This window comes from Castor canadensis, chromosome 13 (genome assembly GCF_047511655.1).
Source record: "Castor canadensis chromosome 13, mCasCan1.hap1v2, whole genome shotgun sequence".
NCBI classification, from domain to species: Eukaryota; Metazoa; Chordata; class Mammalia; order Rodentia; family Castoridae; genus Castor; species Castor canadensis.
The window spans coordinates 1,265,825-1,285,625 of NC_133398.1; the positions used below are offsets into that span (position 1 = coordinate 1,265,825).

At 57.2% G+C, this 19,801-nt stretch overlaps 1 protein-coding gene across 15 annotated transcripts in view; it reads left to right on the plus strand.

Annotated features, from left to right (window-relative positions):
- The window catches only part of Kcnt1 (potassium sodium-activated channel subfamily T member 1), a 70,489-nt gene that overhangs the window by 38,262 nt on the left and 12,426 nt on the right, over positions 1–19,801 (plus strand). For 11 of the 15 annotated variants that reach the window (XR_012440680.1, XM_020164001.2, XM_020164002.2 and 8 more), the window contains 20 exons: positions 2,111–2,167; positions 2,519–2,567; positions 2,947–3,006; positions 3,130–3,204; positions 3,270–3,353; positions 4,238–4,332; positions 5,653–5,833; positions 9,984–10,148; positions 10,423–10,559; positions 11,736–11,799; positions 11,889–11,997; positions 12,550–12,658; positions 12,908–13,057; positions 13,479–13,717; positions 14,727–14,967; positions 16,640–16,745; positions 18,496–18,668; positions 19,116–19,187; positions 19,344–19,478; positions 19,567–19,678. Coding sequence is in view for 14 of the 15 variants with exons in the window: in XM_020164001.2 (XP_020019590.1) it covers positions 2,111–2,167; positions 2,519–2,567; positions 2,947–3,006; positions 3,130–3,204; positions 3,270–3,353; positions 4,238–4,332; positions 5,653–5,833; positions 9,984–10,148; positions 10,423–10,559; positions 11,736–11,799; positions 11,889–11,997; positions 12,550–12,658; positions 12,908–13,057; positions 13,479–13,717; positions 14,727–14,967; positions 16,640–16,745; positions 18,496–18,668; positions 19,116–19,187; positions 19,344–19,478; positions 19,567–19,678 (2,413 nt within the window). In the remaining variant the exon portion in view is untranslated. The remainder of the gene's footprint in view (positions 1–2,110; positions 2,168–2,518; positions 2,568–2,946; positions 3,007–3,129; positions 3,205–3,269; positions 3,354–4,237; positions 4,333–5,652; positions 5,834–9,983; positions 10,149–10,422; positions 10,560–11,735; positions 11,800–11,888; positions 11,998–12,549; positions 12,659–12,907; positions 13,058–13,478; positions 13,718–14,726; positions 14,968–16,639; positions 16,746–18,495; positions 18,669–19,115; positions 19,188–19,343; positions 19,479–19,566; positions 19,679–19,801) is intronic. The other 4 variants (XM_020164010.2, XM_074052813.1, XM_020164011.2 and 1 more) reach the window with 2 other exon arrangements.

The window sequence follows — 19,801 nt, forward strand, 5'->3', positions numbered from 1 at the left end:
GCTCCCTGGAGTTTAGAAGCTGGGCCTTGGGCCACCTGCTTGCCCCTGTTCTCCCAACTCCTCATTTTCTCTTTCCATCCTGCTCAGGAGTTCTAGAAGTCTCCTTTCTCAAGGTCTGAGTCCTTGCTCCTGGCGAGCCTGGCTTCCCTCATTTCTCTGAGGATGCTGTCCCCTGGCCCTTACCTCTTTTACTCAGTCTGTTTCTTCCAGGATCACTCATGTTGGCCAAATTCTCACACCAGAAGATTTCCTCAGATGTCTGGCTATCTGAGGATAAACACCATGGGGCTCCACAGTCAGGGCCTGTGGTGTGGGTCCTACTGCTAGGCCACCTGTGGACCCTGCCAGAATTTGGGTTTCCTCTTGGGCCCCTCAGAGCAGGATCTTCCCTGACTGCTGGGTCCTGGACACCAAACCCAGAAGGAGACAGGACCCTGAGCTTGTGCACAAACTTTTGTATAATTCCCCTTTTATGTCTGTTACCCATTGTCAGGGGGTACCTGGTGTCCCCAGGTCAGCAACCCTCACCTGCTATTGAGAACAAGCCCCTCTCTTTGTCCAGGTCAGAGGAGGGTAGAATGTCCCACAGTGATTTGAGAAAAAGAAATGGGGGCTATCACTGACTTTTCCAACCACTTTTCTGGGTCTCTCACACCTCCAGTTCCCAGAGGTTCCTGGGCTTCTGGTTCTAGCACCCCAGAGGACCCAGGTCCATTGTATTCATTACTTATCCCTAGCATGGTGTCTGACACAAAGATGGTGGGTGCGAGGATGGGCAGATGGGTAGCTAAATGGATGGTGAATAGGTGGGTGAGTGGTTGGATGGATTGATGGACGGATTGGTAGATGGAAAAGTGAATGGATGGGTACACGGATGTATCAGTGAATGTTGCATAAAAGAGGATGGATGGTAGGTAGGTGAGGGGTTGGATGGATGGGTGATGAATGAGATATGGATGGATGGTTGGTGGGTGGATGAATGGGTGGTTGGTGGGTAGTTATATAGATGGATGGGCAGATGATTGGGTGGATGGATGGAGAGATGGAAGAGGATATGGATAGGTATATGGATGGGTAAGAGTTGAGATAATGTATGGATGTTAGGTAAAAGGAAGGGAGGATAGGTGGGTAGATGGATGGAGGATAGATGAGATGGTGGATGAATGGGTGAGTGGATCGATAGTAGGTATGATGAGTGGGTGTTTGATAAGAGGATGCATGGGTGAATGGATATAGTAGATGAGGTCACAGATGAGTGATTGGTTGGATGGATGGATGGATGGATTGATGGATGGATAGCAATGAGATGAATGGATGGATGTTGGGTAAGACGATAGAAATGTAGGGGAGTGAATGGATGGGTGGGAAGGTGGATGGATGGTTGGGAGGATGGAACAATTAGACAATTCTGTGGGCATTAGTACAACAACCCCAAGAAGGCTCAGGAGGAAAGTAGGTCAGTGAAAGAGGAGAGGGGATAAGCTGCCCATCTTGTGGGCACTGTGAGCAGTGAGGTCCCTTTAGTGACTGTGGAGCTGATTATGGTCTGAACCAGAACTAGTATGTCAGCTGTGCCGTGCCGCTTCTCATCAGCTGGTTCTAGGTGACTTGAAGATGCTTGTCCTCTAGAGTGGCTTGGGGACCACCATTGTTCAGTTAGCATTTTAGGATGGGAGTTTTGTCTATTTCTCAAACATTGTCCCACCTTTGTCAAGGGAGCTCTGGCTTCTAGGAGGCCCCAAATGCCTCATGTTTTATCCCTAACTGCACAGGGCCTTCCCTATGGAGCTTATCAACACAGGAAGGACCCTAGCTTTCTCCTAAGCAGTATCTCACTATTGGGCCCAGATCCCCAAGACCTGGGATAGGTTCCCAGCTCATCCTCTGGCTGAGCAGGCAAACCCTCCTCAGTTAGAGACACACCCTGTGGGTTACTACAGCGTGGGTCAGGCTCCTCCTGTGAAGTGTTAGAGTCAAAGCACCTGGGGTGGGCCCTGGGTGAGCAAGTAGGTACTCCTCCTGTGCACCCTGAGCCCATGGCAGCCCCAGAAAGAATCTTTGGAGTCAGCACTGGTGGGGTTGTGGCCACTCTGCCTCTGTTTCTTCACAGCTGGGGCTGCACAAAGTATAATTACACTTTCAATGGTTCATCCTCTGAATTCAATTGGTGAGTTCACTCTTGGCTTCCATTTGCCAGGCTGCTTGGGGTCAGGGCCAGGTGGGGGTGGGCAGAAGGGAAAGAGGAGAAGTTGGGGGTGAACGGAGACTCACACTGCCCAGCTCCTGAGGGGCAATGGCCAGCCTCAGCCTGAAAGCCTGAGTTCCCTGAGGACACATTCAGCTACACTGGATCCTGGCTGGGGTCAGTGCCAGAGACGGTGCTTTCAGAGAACAATATCTGGCTGTGAGGCTTCTTTTGCCTTTGACACTCTTGCAGACCCTGGCTGGGCTGAGCCTGACTGAGGGGAGTGCTGGCAGCTGGGGCCCTGCCCAAGGCTCACCTCCCTTCTCTCCACAGGGCCCCCATCCTGTGGGTGGAGAGGAAGATGGCTCTGTGGGTGGTCCAGGTGAGTGCCCCACCTGCCCCTCCTCCCCTTTGGTGACTGTGGAGCCGATTATGGTCTGAACTAGAACTAGTGTGTCAGCTGTGCCCTGCTGCTTCTCATCAGCTGACCTCCCCACGGTGAAGGGCTGTTCACTTGGCCAGGCTCAGTGAGCACTTAGGCTGGAGCTAGACTTAGTAAGCGGGGAACCCAGGCCCAGTGACTTTTCCTACAAATTTCCCAGAGACTACTGAGGGTACCCTGTCCCCTCCATGTGTTTCTCAGTCTGAACCTCTCCTTCCTGCTGACATGCCCTATCCTTGCTGTCTTCCTGCTAAGACCTTCGTGGGTGGCCCCTGCCCTTGGCCCCAGATCCACCAAAGCCTCTGTTTTCTGCACTCAGGTCATTGTGGCCACAATAAGCTTCCTGGAAACCATGCTCCTCATTTACCTCAGCTACAAAGTGAGTTACTCCAGAGTCTGCCCCCAGCACTATTGCCTGACCTCATGGGTGGGTTTTCTCCATCTCCTGCCCTGGGGCCCCCATCCTCCCCACACCAGCTCTGAAGCCCTCTCTGGCCCCCAGGGCAACATCTGTGAGCAGATCTTCCGAGTTTCCTTCATCCTGGAGATGATCAACACACTGCCCTTCATCATCACGGTAGGTGAGCCCTGCCCCAGGAGCACTGCCGCCCGAGCCCAGTCCTGACCTGTCCCCCTCCGCAGGTCTTCTGGCCGCCACTGCGGAACCTGTTCATCCCCGTGTTCCTCAACTGCTGGCTGGCCAAGCACGCACTGGAGAACATGATTGTAAGTCAGAGTCCATGGGCTTCTCCCCACCCAGCCAGGCAGCCTGCCAGGAGGCCAGCCATGTGCAAGCAGAGGTGTCTCTGCCACACTGATGTGTACCAATCCAGCCTTAAACTTCCTCTTTTCAGGAAGAGAACTTTTCTTGACCTGGGAAAGAAAGGCTGGGGAGGGGACAGGACAAGTTCAGGTGTGAGCGAGCCCAGCCCTGAGGACAGAACCAGGGCCACAAGAACCTGGGTCCCACGCAAACTGGTGTAGTAGTCAGACCCTCTGCTGATTGTCTAAGCAAGGTCTGTCTCATTAAATGTCAGCACCAGAGGGACAAGTGACCCTGTATACATGCTTGATGTCCATTCTTGGGAGGCCAGTGGGTGAGCCCAGACCTGTGGTAGCCCCTCGAGGAGGGTCTCCTGTGAGTTTGTTGAATAATGAGGAGGTGCTTGCCAGTAAGCACTGATGGAGCCCCAGGATTATAGGTTCTTCCTTCCAGGGAGACAGAGGGTGTCCAGGGTGCAGAGGACTGTGGGGATAGATGGTAGTCCTGTTTCCTGACCACAGCTGAGCACAGCCCACCATGGCCTGCCCCTCCTAGTCAGGCCCTTGACTCACCCTCCCCCAGTCCTGTCCTAATTGCACAGCGCAGTTAAAGTAAAGTACCTCTCAGCCTTCTGATGTGAGCTTGACCCTCACCCCTAGGGTATGGGTGGGCAGGGACCATCCTGAGAGGGGAAGTTGAGGCCAGGGTGACCTGCCCAGGTCAAGGGTGCCCATGGCCCTCACCTGGGATGGAGTTGTGGCCAGGAAGTTTAGTTTCCAGCATTTTTCTCTGTTGACTTGTGGCAGGACTACAGGCCCCCCGCCACTGACAGCTTCCTCTTCCGCAGAATGATTTCCACCGTGCTATCCTGCGGACACAGTCAGCCATGTTCAACCAGGTCCTCATCCTCTTCTGCACCCTGCTGTGCCTTGTCTTCACGGGGTGAGTACCCTGGACTCTGGGTGGGCTCACTGGCAGCCAGGAATAGCCTGTTCCTTGGGCAGACCCAGAGCTTGTTGCAGACCCTGCCCCCAGACTCTTGTGTCTAAGAGGTCAGGGAGCAGGAGGATCACAGCATCTGGGCTTCCAGGTCCAGAAAAGCCCCCAGTGCACAAGAGAGCCATGAGTCTAGCTCTTCTATAGGCTCATCTGTGCCTGTAGTTCTGAAAGGGGACCAGCCCCTGGCTGGGCAAGGCTCTTGGGTGTGAGGTCCCACTGTGAGCAAGGTCTGGAAGCAGCAGGGTAATGTGTAGGGTAGCCCTGGATCTGAGAGCCTCCAGTTGTCTGAGCAGACCCTGCCTGACCTCCTGCATCTGCCAGAGCTCTGGTCCTGCTGCGGATCCTGGAAAGGCCTGGTCACCACCTACTTTTCTCTACCAAGCCCTGGGCAGAGGAAGATCATGCTGGATGTTTCCCACGTCCCATTCCTCTGCATTCCCCTCACCCCCACACGCAGACCTCAGGGAAGCTGGGCAGGACATCTGAGGCTAAAATGCTCTGGTGACTCAGTATGACTGAGCCTAGCTATCTCCCAATAGTCCATGTATCCACCTGTCTGTCCATCCCCCTGGTGGTGGTGGGGGGTGCTGAGCACTGCTGTGCCAGGCATCATGGAACCAGGGAGTGACCCTAGGCCTCACTCATCAGACCCACCAGTCTTGAGCTCTGAAAGGAGGCAAGATCTGTACTGGACAGGAGCCTAGGAAAGGGCCCCTGGGTGCAAGGGACAAGGCTCTGAGAAGTTGGGGCGCCGGCCTCACCAACCCAGAGTCCACAGCTGAGAGCCCTGCTCTCTACCCGACTTCTGGTAGCTTTCCAGGGTCCTAGCTACAGCTGCCAGGAAAGCTCAGGGGGAGAAGGACACAAACTGAGTCCCAAGGTCAGGCCAGGGGGACCTGGGGTATCAGCCAGTGTCAGGCTGGGAGATGGCCGGGAGGGCTTGGGGGCAGATTAGCAAAGCCAGGGGCTAGGTCCCACTTGGACCAGGGGTTGGCTGAGTGGCAGCCCCCCATACTTGGACTCAGACTCATCATCAGGAAGCTGGGGTTCACCTGTGGGTAAAGAGCATCTGGTTTAGCACCCACCCTCATCTGGGGACGATCCAGGACATGTCATTCAGATCCCTTTGTGATGGGGTCCCGAGCGCTGGCAGGGCCCCCTGCTCTGCTGGAAAGGGAACGAGGTCCTGCCTCCCTGGCCTCAGTAGCAGTTCCCCAGCAGTCCTGCCCCTAACCACACCAGCCCCACCCCCTGTACTCCCAGGACCTGTGGCATCCAGCACCTGGAGCGAGCAGGAGGGAACCTGAACCTGCTGACCTCCTTTTACTTCTGCATCGTCACCTTCTCCACGGTGGGATACGGTGACGTGACACCCAAGATCTGGCCATCCCAACTTCTGGTGGTCATCATGATCTGCGTGGCCCTTGTGGTGCTCCCACTGCAGGTGCGTCTCCAGTCCTAGCTCACAGCCAGCCCCCCCAGCCCCTGAGCAGTGACAGGCAAGGGGACAGGAGGGAGCTATGAGGGCTGTGTATACATGCTTGATGTCCACTCTTGGGAGGCCAGTGGGTGAGCCCAGCCCTCTGGTAGCCCCTCGAGGAGGGTCTCCTGTGAGTTTGTTGAATAATGAGGTGGTGCTTGCCAGTAAGCACTGATGGAGCCCCAGGATTACAGGTTCTTCCTTCCAGGGAGACAGAGGGTGTCTAGGGTGCAGAGGCAGAGGACTGTGGGGATAGATGGTAGTCCTGTTTCCTGACCACAGCTGAGCACAGCAGCCACTGTCAGGGCCACAAGGGGCCCCCAGAGGTGCCACTGCTGGCTCTCAGCTCCAGTCTCAGCCCTGTCCCTCTTGCATCTCCAAGTCCCCAGCCCCAGCTGGCAACACTCTGCTTCTCTTGGAAAATGCTGCCTGCCTCCCCCTGCCCCTTGTCCAGGCTGTGCTGAAGGCCTACCTTGAGTCAGGATACCTAAGGTGGCACGGGCCCTCACCACAGCTGGTGTGGGCCTGGGTGATCCTTGGCACATGGCACCTCCCCTCCTGGTATCCAAGGCAACGCTGCCGTACTGGCGGGTCCTCCCTGCACCCCACCCGAGACAGCACGCAGCATTGGCAACTTTCTAAGTTTTTCTAGTCTATGTTCGTCTGCTTTCCAGAGAAGTCACACCTTTTCATCACACCTTTTCATTTTGAGATGCTTCTGCTGGACCTCCTGCTCCTCTCTTCTGCTGCTTCCCTTCGGTGGTTTCTCTCCCTCACCAACTCGCTCCCATTTTCCTGTCCAGAAGCCAGTACACATCCCTCTCCTGGTCTTTCCCTCAGTGCTTTGCTTGTGGAGTCTTCCCAGCAATAGGCGGCATTGAGTTAATGTGGTCACGTGTGCTGATCTGGCTCTTTATGGCTTCTGTCTTGCGTGAAAGATTGTTCTCTCTTACTGCCTTACAAAACGTAAAGCTTGTTTCTCACTTGGAGGACTTTGGCCCACCCAGAATGGACTTGTGTGTGGTGGATCCTAGCCCCATCCCCTTTCCTCAGTCCTTGGTCCTTACCGCACTGGATCCTGGGAAATGGGCCCCCACCTTGTCCCTCAGGTCCCCTGGTTTCTTGGCTCTTCACTCTTCCATTTAAAATTGCTAACTTAGAAGCCAGGCATGTTAGTACATGCCTGTAATGCCAGCCTCTGGGAGGCTAAGGCAAGAGGATCAGAAGTTCAAGGTCAACCTAGGCCACATAGCAAGACCCTGTCTTAAAAAAATCTAATTCATTTATCAAGTACTTCCCTTCCCCAGGACTTGGGATTTTTGTCAGAATCATGTTGATGCACATTGATTAAGTGGTGAGGACCTGAGTCTTTGTTTATTCGGGCCGTTCACATCTCCCAGCAAAGCCTCCAGCTTCCTCGTTGTCTCGCACAGATCTCGTTAGATTTCTTGCTGGCCATGTTTTGTTTCCATTGCTCTTAGAACACTGCCTTTCTCCTTCCAATCTCTGCTTGCTCTGTATGCAGAGCACGCGTCTGGCAGGCCTGTGCTGCTCGTCGGTCAATCCTCCATGTAGTGCTAGTGTTATCCCTGGATAGTGACAGTTTTCTCCTATGGTGTCCTTTCCTTACTCTTCCCCTCCTTTTCCCATCTCCTCTCCTCTCCTGACACTTCTTGTAGTGTCAGTGTTAGGGCCCACATCAATCTTCACCATAACTATGTCTGCAAAGACCCTTTCCAAATCAGGTCACATGCCTAGGTTCCAGGGAGTCACCTTCAAATAAAGCATGAGCAAACTTTTTCTCCTCTGTTTACTCAGAGAGGCTCTAGGCACTCAGAGACCAAATTATTCCCAGAGCCCAAGGCTGCAGCCCAAGACCTGACCCTCCCTTCTGTAGGGCCTGCTTGCCTTTGCAGGCTGAATTCACACTGTAGCCATTACACCCAAAAGCATCTTTCCCACCCCAGCTGAGATCACTGGCCAGAGAAACCCCTACAGCTGTGTGTAAGGAACCCAAATGACACCAGTTCATTCCCACTTCATTAGATTCCGAGTCAGAATGTGGGCACCAGCTCTGTGTGTCCCTCTGCTATGTCCACACCTCTGAGCCAGGGACTGCTCCTATTCTGTCTTGAAGCATTAGAGAGCTCCTGTCTTCCTGATCTTCATTGAGAAGCAAGACCAAGTTGTCATCCAAGTTTCCCCTCTTCAGGGAAATTCACAAGTTTGCCCGAATGGCGGGAGCTAGTGACACAGGTCAGCTTTGCCTGAACAGTAGACCCACCCCAGCAGCCCCCACAGGAAGGTTTACCTCTTGCTCAGGGTGCATGTCCACTGTGGGGCCCTTCAAGTCAGCTGTGGTCAGCCTGTGTACCTTCTCTCTCCTGTGACTGAACAGCCTCTTTGGGGACATGCCCTGCTCACAGCAGGAGCAGCAGCCACAGCTCTCAAAACTGTTGTGTGGAACTACATGACATCCTTCCTGCTATGTCCTACTAGCCAGGCCAGTCCAGGTACCCAGACTTACAGGCAGGCAGGGGCTCTGATGAGGGACATCAGGAGGGCATGTACTCTGTCCGCTGCAGGGCTAGGGGAATGGCCAGGACAGATGGTAGGCTGAGCTCAGCCTGCTCCCAGTGCCTCAGGAAAGACCGAGGCATCCCAGGTATGAGAAAGGGGTGGTGCTGATTCTTACTCCCTTGAACTAAACTCTGATCCCCGCCCACGATCGTCCTTCTGGAACGTAATGGCAGCTGATGTCTGTAAAGCACCTTCTCCTGGCTCTGGGCCAAGTATTGGGGCATCAGTATCCGTGTCTGGACTGACACTGAACACATCACCTCACCAGGACCCTGGAGGTCAGATGTGGTAGGGCTGATCCAGCAGAGGCTTTGGGTCCCTCACCAGCCTCCGTGTCCAGAAAATCCTGCAAACCTGGTGACCTGCCGACTACGTCACTCCAACCTCTGCCCATTGTCAATCCCGTTGCCTCTTCTGTGTCTCCTCCTCTCCCTATAGGGACTCTAGGCATTAGATTTAGGGCTCACCCTCATGGAGGATGATCTCACACTAGGAAACTATATCCACAAAGTCCCTTTTTCCAAATCAGGTCACATCCTGAGGTTCTGGGAGGCTGTGAATTTTATCAGACCCTTTCCTCAGCTTGCTCCTCACGGCAGCCCTGTGAAGCAGGCACTGCCTGACACTTTTCAGATGAGGAAACTGAGGCTCAGAGCCACGTGGCACATGAGTTAGAACACAAGCCCAGAGGCGTCCTGCAGCCAAGCCCCATGCCGCCCTTCTTTAGGGGACTTATCTGTTCTGCCCCTGGGGGTCTGAGGCACCTCCTGGCCACAGGTCTTGTCAGTGGGACTGAGTAGGCGCTCAGTAAATTCAGGGATTCAACCTTGCGGTGAGGTCACACGTCACCTGTAGTCAGCCTTCTGCTGTCCATTCAGAAACCTGTGTGTTGACTCAGTGCCCCGGTGGGAACAGGCCCCAGGCCTTCACCCTCAGACCCTGGTGTAGATAGAGCTCCAGGTGAGGACAGCACAGGGCCCCCACAAGCATGAACCTGACCCTTCCAGCAGTGAGGACTAAGCAAGGGGCTGCTACATTAGGCATTTGATTGTCAGTGTAACAATTTCTGACCCCATAGCTGAGAAATTCCTAACAGTCAGTTTACTGCAAAATCACTCAGGAGCTGATGGGAAGAGAGAGAGCTCTTGTGATTATGTGGATGTCCAGAACACAGCTCTGGCACTTACTCACAGCCACTTGGCTTCTGCAGCAGGGAGCTGCATCTTCATGCTGCCCACACACTGGCCAATCTGTCGTCCACTCTGCCCCCTCCAGTGGCCCTGTGCTCATATTCCCGTGGTTTCCAACATGGCTCCAACCACGCCGGCTCCTCGTCCTGCTCTGTCCTCTGCTCAGGCTGCCCTAGCCATCACCCTCACACACCCTGCCAACTGGCCAGGCCTGCTCTGGGCTGTCCGGGTTCTCAGTGCCTGCCATTTCCACATGGGACATTTTCCTCCCTCATGTCACCACCACCCCATGGCCAGAGCTGCTTCTGGCTTGGCCACCTGCACTCACCTCTCTCTCCCTGCAGTTCGAGGAGCTTGTCTACCTCTGGATGGAGCGGCAGAAGTCGGGAGGCAACTACAGCCGACATCGGGCCAAGACGGAGAAGCACGTGGTCTTGTGCGTCAGCTCTCTCAAGATTGACCTCCTCATGGACTTCCTGAATGAGTTCTATGCCCACCCCCGCCTCCAGGTGAGGCCACCTGGTGCCCCTCCCAGGCCTGGGGTTCCTTTCTGGCTCCCAGAGCAGTCACCCTGTCTCCAGGCCTGCCACATGCCTGGGCAAGGCCCCCCCGCCGCCCCGAGTGCTCTAGGAGCTGCCGTCTCATCCAATGGGGGTGGCAGCCTGCCCACTGGGGATCCTGTGGGAGTCCTAAAAGGCCTTGGGCATTAAGCACCAGGAAAGCAGATAGGCCAGGGTGGGCAGGAGACTGCTCTGAGTCTCTGACCCACAGCCTGGCCAGCAGGACTACTATGTGGTCATCCTGTGCCCCACCGAGATGGATGTCCAGGTGCGCAGGGTCCTACAGATCCCCCTGTGGTCTCAGCGGGTCATCTACCTCCAGGGCTCTGTCCTTAAGGATCAGGACCTCATGCGAGCTAAGTAAGTTCGGGCCAGGGTGGGTACAGCCCCACAGGGAGCTCAGGTGGGCAGGTGGGTCCCCAGGGTGGAGGCAGGGCTGGTGGGGATGGGCCAGTGGGGCCCAGGCCCAGGTGAGCACAGCCACCCGCTGCTGGGCAGCCTGCAAGTCCACCGTAGCCAGGCCTCCACCTCCCTGCGGGAGGTTTTCCTCCCCTGCTCCAAGTCTAGGAATTTTCTAATTTTCTATGTCAAGTTTGAGGGAACTCAAAATAGACCAGGGGCGGAAGAGCCGGCTGCTGTGAGTTGGTGGGGAGTCACGAGGGCTGAGGGTGGATCTTGCTTTAAAGACAAGCTGACAGAGTGACTTGAGGTGACAAGAGCATGCCACTCCGTGGAACTTTCCAGAATGTGCCAGTGGACGTTGTGGGACTCTCTGCAAAAATCCCTCCCACCCCATTTCCATCCAGGAGTTTCCTGTCCCCTTCGTCGTGTGGCCTGGGTCATTCAGAGCCGAAGGGAGTCAGGGCATTTGGGAATGCACCTGCCCGTTTGCAGCTAGCTCCAGGCTGGCAGGCTGAGGAGAGGAAATGCTGGCCAGGCAGGGAGGAGCCCAGGGCCCATGGAAGTGGTCAGTGGTGCCGGGGGTGTGAGGAGCCAGTTTTGGACAGGCTTTCAGCAGGACTGAGCTGATTCTGCATCAGGCTGTTGACTCAGGGAGGGTTGCTGGGTGTGGTCACTCGTCCTCCACCTGTGGGCAGAAGAGAGGACAGGGTCTCCATTCTGCTCCCAAGTGCTTGTCCCCTTCTGTGGCCAACCCAACAGGGGCACAGGGGATGGGCCCCAGAAGCTTGAGGTGCACAGTCAGGTGGAATCTCAATGGCCTCTAACCCTGGGCCCTGACAACTTGTAGCCCAGGCCAGAGTGTGGACAGATCTGGCAGAGTGTGGTTCAGAGCTCCTTACATGGCACCCATCAGGCTACAGCCTAGAAAAGCTAGGTGTCCCAGAATGCACTGTGGAGGGGGACACTGGGAGGCCTGTTGAGGGCAGGCCTGACCACCTAAGCAGGGCCCTCTGCCCGGCTCTGTCCTTCCCTCTTCCCCTTACCTTCACATGCTTCTGCCTCTCCTGGCCTCCTCCTGGGGAGGCCTCCCCACTGCCACCTCCCTGGCTGTGCTCAGCAGCTGATGCCTTGCAGGATGGACAACGGGGAGGCCTGCTTTATCCTTAGCAGCAGGAATGAGGTGGACCGCACAGCCGCAGTGAGTCCAGAGCACAGCCCCGCCCCAGCCTGCAGATGCCTGCCTACTCGCAGAGGCAGATGCTCCAACGCTCCCCCGCCTCTCCCCAGGACCACCAGACCATCCTGCGAGCCTGGGCTGTGAAGGACTTCGCCCCCAACTGTCCCCTCTACGTCCAGATCCTCAAACCTGAGAACAAGTTTCACGTCAAGTTTGCCGGTGCGTCTGGGGGGGTGTGCGTTGTGCAGGCTGGGAGGGGCAGGCACTGGACCAACACCCACACAGGCTTGAGAAGGCGCCCATGGGACGCAGACCCTCCACGTTGCTGCATCTGAGGATGGGGAGCCCCTGTGAGTGGGGACTGCAGATGACCAGGCCTGCACCTGGGGCCAGGGTCAGTGAGGGCGGGGGTAGGGAGGTCAGCAGGAGCAGCGTCTGATGAGCATCTCTATGGGCAGGGCTCAGCTGGGTACCCAAGGTGTGTTGGATGAGCAGGGCCCATGATGGGCAACTGGCAGGTCATGTGCTGGCCTGGCCAGCCATGGAGCTCTCAGTAGAGCTGCACAGACTTGAGATGCTCCATGGAGGTTCAGACAGATTACTGGGCACCCAGAGGCTCCTGGAGGTGCTGAGCCAGATGGGTTGAGCAGGAGTTTGCCATGCAGAGGGGGCAGGGGTGCCTGTGTATGAGGATGCTCAGGAAACCGTGGGTGCTGCAGGAGAGGAAGGGTGCAGGAGGTACTAGTCTGGACCCTGACTCTGTCTCCTCAGACCATGTGGTGTGTGAGGAGGAATGCAAGTACGCTATGTTGGCCCTGAATTGCATCTGCCCGGCCACCTCCACTCTCATCACCCTTCTGGTGCACACGTCCCGTGGCCAGTGAGTGCCCTACGCCCGGACCGACCGCCAAGCCCCTGGCCATCCCTGGGAGACAAGGCAGGGCCCGTATGGGGCGGGGCTCACTACTCTGTGGGCGGGCTTCCTGGAAGAGGAGGGCATGCAGTGGACAGAGGTGCAGCACAGTGAGGGGCTGCTGGGGGAAATGCAGGGCTCATTTTGCAGACTGGACAGGTGGGAGGGGCAGCCCTGGCCGAGGGTGATGGTCCCCTCCCCCCACCCCCCTGGCAGGGAAGGACAGGAGTCACCGGAGCAGTGGCAGCGTATGTATGGCCGTTGCTCTGGCAACGAGGTCTACCACATCCGTATGGGCGATAGCAAGTTCTTCCGGGAGTACGAGGGCAAGAGCTTCACCTATGCAGCCTTCCACGCCCACAAGAAGTACGCGGTGGGCTGTCCGCGGGGTGGAGCCTGTGTCTCCCACACACCTGTCCGTCATCCTCATTTGGGTCCAGACCAGGACGGGCAGGTCCCTGGGTCAGGGGACTACAGAGGCCCAATGGGGACAGGGCTGCTTGACTGTGCCCACCTTGTGGGGACAGCCAGGTCAGGGCATCTTGGGGTTGGGCATCACGTGAGAACCTGCCACGTGGTCACCCCTCTCCGAGGCTCTCAGGAGGCTGACCTGGGTCCTTGGTCCCTGACCCATGAGGGGAGGACTTGGCCCTAAGTGGGATCCTGGAGTCGCCAGCCCCAGAAGGCTGAGGAGGGCGGCCTGGGCCTCCCGCGGCTGGAAGTCGGGGGCGGGGGAACGGCAAGAGCGGGAAGCGGCCCGTGGACCTGCTGTGGCCACGTCTGCCAGGTACGGCGTGTGCCTCATCGGGCTGAAGCGTGAGGAGAATAAGAGTGTCCTGCTGAACCCGGGGCCGCGGCACATCCTGGCCGCCTCCGACACCTGCTTCTACATCAACATCACCAAGGAGGAGAACTCAGCCTTCATCTTCAAGCAGGAGGAGAAACAGAAGAGGCGCGGCCTCGCGGGGCAGGCACTGTACGAGGGGCCATCTCGCTTGCCTGTGCACAGCATCATCGCCTCCATGGGTGAGCCCCGTAGTGGCCCAGTCAGTGCCTCCCGGGGTGGGGGAGCAGGAGATCCGCCACCACCCAAATCTTCCTCCAGCAAGGCGAGTCTCCCTGGGTCTTGGTTTTTTAATTTGTCCCATGGGGCAGCACCTCTACCTGTGGGGCCTCTGTTGGCATCAGTCTGTGTATCCAAGCACCTGCCTGAGGTCACCTGGATAACTAGAAGTCTCTGGCCATGGGGCGCACAGGCCAAGTGGCTGTCCTGGTGGGTGACCTAACTGACCAGAGGCTCCCGGTGGCCTCTAGCCCAGTGGTTCCCTGTGTACATGGTTCTTGACCAGGCCAAGGCCCCAACGTCCACTGGGCCTGAATGGTATCAAAGCTGGCAAAGGCTTTTTGGCCTTCAGGGCTCCTCCCCAAGGCTGCTGCAAGTGTGCTGCAGGGGATGGGGATGGGGCTGACTCTGCCCAGACTCACCTCCATCGGGAATGTGCTCATCACCCCCTGGTGTTCCCAGGAAGCCTTTACACCCCACCCCACCCCACCCCAAGTTCTTGCCCACAGAGGCCGTGGGCTGCATGCCTAGGCCATCCCCCGGCCCCACCTGGCAGCCATAGGCTGTAGTGGAAGCAACAGAGACCAGCAGGTGCAACACAGCCAGCTGCTCCTGTCATCTCCAGTGTGGACACCCTCTCCCGGCACTGTCCTCAGAGCAGACTGACCACCTGCCCATGAGCCTGTGAGCTCTCAAGAGCTCTTTCCTCAGGCAGGGGACACTAGAGCCTCAGCAGCTGACACAGGAAGTGTCACCCAAGAGCTGGAGGCTCCTGGGTCTGCTCAGCATCACTGTCACCTGGAAGGCCACTGTTCTTGTCCTGAGGGGGAAACTGAGGCTCAGCGAGGCACTGACACACCAGGGCTAAGAGATAGGACATCAGCTGGGGATGTCAAGGCCGGCTGTGGGAGCTGCTGGCCCTGGACAGTGGGCGTGGGAGGGGTCATGGCCAAGCTCAACCGCTTTCCCCAGGGACAGTGGCCATGGACCTGCAGAATGCAGAGTGCCGGCCCTCGCAGGGTGGCAGTAGCAGTGGGGGCAGCGGAGACAAGTTGATGCTGCCTACGGAGAACGGGTCTGGCAGCCGGCGCCCCAGCATTGCCCCCGTCCTGGAGCTGGCGGACAGCTCAGCCTTGCTGCCCTGTGACTTGCTGAGTGACCAGTCGGAGGACGAGGTGACGCCCTCAGACGACGAGGGGCTCTCTGTGGTGGAGTGAGTGCTGATGCCAAGTTGTGCGGGGGAGGGAAAAGTCCCAAAGGTGAGGCTGGCTCAGCCTTGTGGAAACCCTTGCCAGGCAAATGGGGTCTTCTGGGGTCCCCAGTACACAGGCATTCAGACATGTAGACATCAGAGCTGGACACCCCTCCCCCAACACCGATGTCAACACTGGGTGTTCCCCCCCCAAACACATGTAGATATCACAGCTGGACATCCTCCCCATGCAGACACCAGCGTTGGGTGCCCCCCATACACAGGCATCAGAACTGAGTACCCCCTCTCCCCATACAGGGTGCCCCCCTTCCTCCTCCCTTCTCCCTCCCTTCTCCTTCCCCCTCCCTCCTCTCCCCTCCCTCCTTCTCCGCCCTCCCCAGACCTGGTCCCTGGGAGTCCCTTGAGCAGCGCCAGTTGGGCTCACGGATTCCATGTGGGGCTCTCAGAAGCAGGACCAGCACTGTGGCCTGTCCTCGTTCATCTTAGTAGCCCATAACTGTTTGGCCAGCTGAGGTCTCTTCCTCATCACCCCACAAGTCACTGTGAAGTCAGTACATGACCCACAGTCATCCCTGTGCCCACATCACGGCCGGTTCAGCCTCTTCAGAACCACAGGGCACAGCCCACCTGGCTGGGTTGGGTGCCCTTCGAGGACAACTTCTGAGCAGGGTCTCCAAAGGTCACCAACAGGTGGTCCCTGGAAAGACCCTGCCCAGGACTGGAGGTCACAGGTCCACCACAAGTGGCCATGTTGGCCTGAGTTTGGGGGCAGGTCTTCCTGTTTGGGATCAGCACCTTGGCCACCTGGCCTAAGCTAGGACATGGCAGTTGTCAGGAGCCACTCTACAGTTGAGGGATCACTGGCTGAAGCTCCTAGATACCATAGATTAGCCCCCAAGGCCATGTCCCTTAAGGCACCTGGTGGCAGAGCTAGAGGACTGTGGCCTAGTGGCCTAGCCATAGTGTGGTATGTGCTGGGTGACACTGGGATAAGGAGAAGAGTTGGCAGCCTGCTGGGGTGACCAGCCTGGCATAGGGAGGTCCCAAGGCCCAAGCATCTGCCTGTCACCTTGGCAGGTGTCTGGGTAGTCAGAGCCCTTGGGCCCAACACTTGGTGTCCAGGTCTTATCTAGGGAGCGAGCGAGAGTGAGTGTGCATGTGTCCACTTCCGTGTAGGCATGTGTGTTGTGAGCATACTGTGTGTTGCATTTTCCTCAGGGAAAGCATGGCTCCCAGAGTATACTCCATTTTCTTGTCTTACCCTGAGTAACTGAGGGCTGACCATTGGTGGGTCCAGCACCATTTATTCCCTAGATTTGGAATCTAGGGAATAGATTTGGAATCTGTGTACCCTACTTTTGCTCTGAGCTGCCCTAGAACTTGGGTGGGAGCTAAGCCCACCATCCCCCAGCCCAGGCCTTGCAGCAGCCTGTGACCCATGAGGCAGGGACAGGTCCTTGAGGTCTTGTCCCCCATATGGCTGTCCTGGGCTGGGTGCCTGAGGCTGCTGGTGGCCACAGGCCTGTCTCCAGAAGTATTTCCTCAGGTGCAAGTGGCCTAGGGTAAGGCAGGCTACCTCTGCTGGCGGCAGTGGGTGACCTGGGGTGGGGGTGAAGTGGACACGCTTGCATCCCCCAGCCCTGCAGAGCTGAGGGCCCCCATCTCCACCCAGGTACGTGAAGGGCTACCCCCCAAACTCACCCTACATCGGCAGTTCCCCCACCCTGTGCCACCTTCTGCCAGCGAAGGCCCCCTTCTGCTGCCTGCGGCTGGACAAGGTAAGGCTGGGCTGTCCTGCCACTCTGTGCCACTCTGAGCCTCTGGACATTGGTGCTGGGCCCACCACCTCCCCACTTCCATTTTGGTGGCTCACTGCAAACTTGTGGAGGAGCTGCAAGAACAGAGCCTTCATACGACTCTCCAAACCTGTCCTCTGCCACACCTGCCACTCACCTCCTGATGTCCGCCTCAGGGGCACGCTTTATCTGGGCACTGTGCTCTTCAGCCCAGCCACATCCATGTGTGCTCCCGAGAGTGAGGACTTGTCTCGTCACCATGGCCTGGCGTTGGTGTCTAATTCAGCCCACATGGTCTTTTCTTTTCTTTCTTTTTTTTTTTTTGGTTGTACCGCGGGTTGAACTCAGGCTTGGCGCTTGCTAGGCAGATGCTCCACCCCTTGAGCCACTCACCTCCAGCCCTTTTTGCTCTATTTTGAGGTAGGGTCTCACTTCATGCTCAGGCCAGCCTGGACCTCAATCCTCCCATTTGTGCTTCCCTTTGTAGCTGAGGATGACAGGCGTGAGCCATGGGGTCCAACTGTTGGTTGAGATAGGGTCTTGCAAACTTTTTGCCCAGGCTGGCCTCAAACTGTTATCCTCCCAATCTCTGCCTCCCAAGTAGCTAGGATTACAGGCCTGAGCCACTGTTCCCACCTTCTGTTTGCTTTCAGTTTATTTTTCAAATAGGATCCCTGTAGGCCTCAAGTCTCCATCCTCCTACCTTTGCCTCCTAAGTAGATAGGACCACAGGTGGGTCTTGTTTTTCAGATAGGGCCTCAGTAACTTTTGCTGGGCCTGGCCTCAAACCACAATCCTCCTGTCTCTGCCCAGTGGTCTTTGCCATCCTTTGTGGCTCCCAATGGGAGTCACCCAGCCTATGTGCTGCAGCCTGTAGCTGCCTCTCTGGGTCTGGAATGGCCTCTTCCTCCCCTCCGGCCTCCTGACTCAGACTTTTGAATAACTCAGGCCACAGTCGGTGATAAGCCTCAGTCCTGATGAGGAGATCCAGCCTGACCACTAGGAGGCGACATGGGGCGCCTGCTGGCCCCATCACCGGCCATGTTGCCCCACTGTGAAAATCGCCCCTTTGTAGTTATGTCCCTGAGGGGGACTTGGTGGGAATAGGGTGAGTCATTCAACCTGAGCCTCTACCTGCTGCTTTTGGTGTCAGCTGATGCTCTTCTAGTTTCAAAATCCAAATGGCGCTTGTTAGCACACTGCCGTGAAGAAGGCGCCCCTGCACCCGTGTATGCTTTCCCTCTCTTACACGTGGTGGTGTGGCACACACATACTCGGGGCTATGGGGTGTGCCTGTCAGCATTTGGCACTTCCTCACCCTGTGTGTCCAGCACCAGTCCTGGAACTAGGCTTCTCCCCACTGAGGCCTGTCTGCTCTCAGTGGATAGGGTGTCAGGAAACGGGATCGGGTGCCTGTGCTGGTGGCCCTGCTTCCAGGCTTCCAGGTGGGTAGAGGTAGAAATTGGTGCACACACCCTGTGTCCGTCTGCATTTCTGTACCTGTAGTTAGAACTATGTACTCACAAAGATGCCATCTGCAGGGGCTCTGGATCCTGCTCTGCTCTGTGCGGCAATGATTTCCTGTAGCCCTGATGTTGGTGGAACATGTGCCTGGCCAGGGCTCGCGTGGGCTGTGGGCTGAGCAGGGGCCACATGTTCTTGGGGTTGTCTGGCCCTGCTGGCTGCTCCCATGGGTAGGACTGTGACCATCATGGACTCTGCACCTTCCCAGGGCTGCAAACACAACAGCTATGAAGACGCCAAGGCCTACGGGTTCAAGAACAAGCTCATTATCGTCTCGGCGGAGACGGCTGGCAACGGGCTGTACAACTTCATCGTGCCCCTGCGGGCCTACTACCGCTCCCGTAAGGAGCTCAACCCAATCGTGCTGCTGCTGGACAACAAGTGAGGGCGCCTGGCCTCTGTGCACCCCACCCACAGCCTCTGCCCGGCCCCACAGCCCTGCCAGAAGACATGCCTCTTCCTCCCACAGCCAGCTGCCTCCTCCGCCAGCCCTCGGCGGCTCCTCTTCTTCCATCTCCTTCCTTCCAGTCTCTCCCGTCCCTCTTTACCTCCCAGTCATCCATGACTGTGAGTCCTGCGTGGGAGGCCAAGCCCCTTTTCCAGGGGACCCCAGAACCCAGGGTCCAGTCTTGGCTGTCTGACCTCAATAAGGTCCTTCCTTGGACCTCACTTTCCCCATGGGCAAAATGAACAACAGCACCTTTGGCCCTAAAGGTCCTAGGTCTGATGGTTCTGGAGTCCCCTGTGCTAACCAGCTTTGTACCCCGAGGGCATGGGGAGGGCAGGCCATGGAGCAGGTATTGCCTCCAGGCCCCACTGTCCCCACAGGCCTGACCACCACTTTCTGGAGGCCATCTGCTGCTTCCCCATGGTGTACTACATGGAGGGCTCCGTGGACAAGTAAGACACTAAGTGACCATGGCCAGGGCACCTGCCCCCCTCCCGCCCCGGCCCCGTCAGCTCACACACTGGGGAGAGGAGAGGGAGCCCGAGGTCCAGGAGGGCTAGGTTGGGAGAGAGTGGGGTCCCACGGCCACTCTCCTGCCTCCTGCACAGCCTCGACAGCCTGCTGCAGTGCGGAATTATCTATGCGGACAACCTGGTGGTGGTGGACAAGGAGAGCACCATGAGTGCTGAGGAGGACTACATGGCCGACGCCAAGACCATCGTCAACGTGCAGACCATGTTCCGGTGAGTGCTGGCCTGTGTGGCCCATCCTCACAGCAGAGGGACCACCCTGACCACAGCAGCCACAGGACCGGCCTTGCCCTTCCGCCAGGCTCTTCCCCAGCCTCAGCATCACCACGGAGCTTACCCACCCTTCCAACATGCGGTTCATGCAGTTCCGTGCCAAGGACAGCTACTCCCTGGCTCTTTCCAAGCTGGAAAAGGTGAGTGGCTTCTGCCTGACATGACAGTCCCTCACCGAGCCCAGAGTGAGCGGGAAGGCAGGGAGGGGTGGACACGGGAACTTGGACTCTGATTTGCTAAGAACTTGGGAGACAGGACCCTCT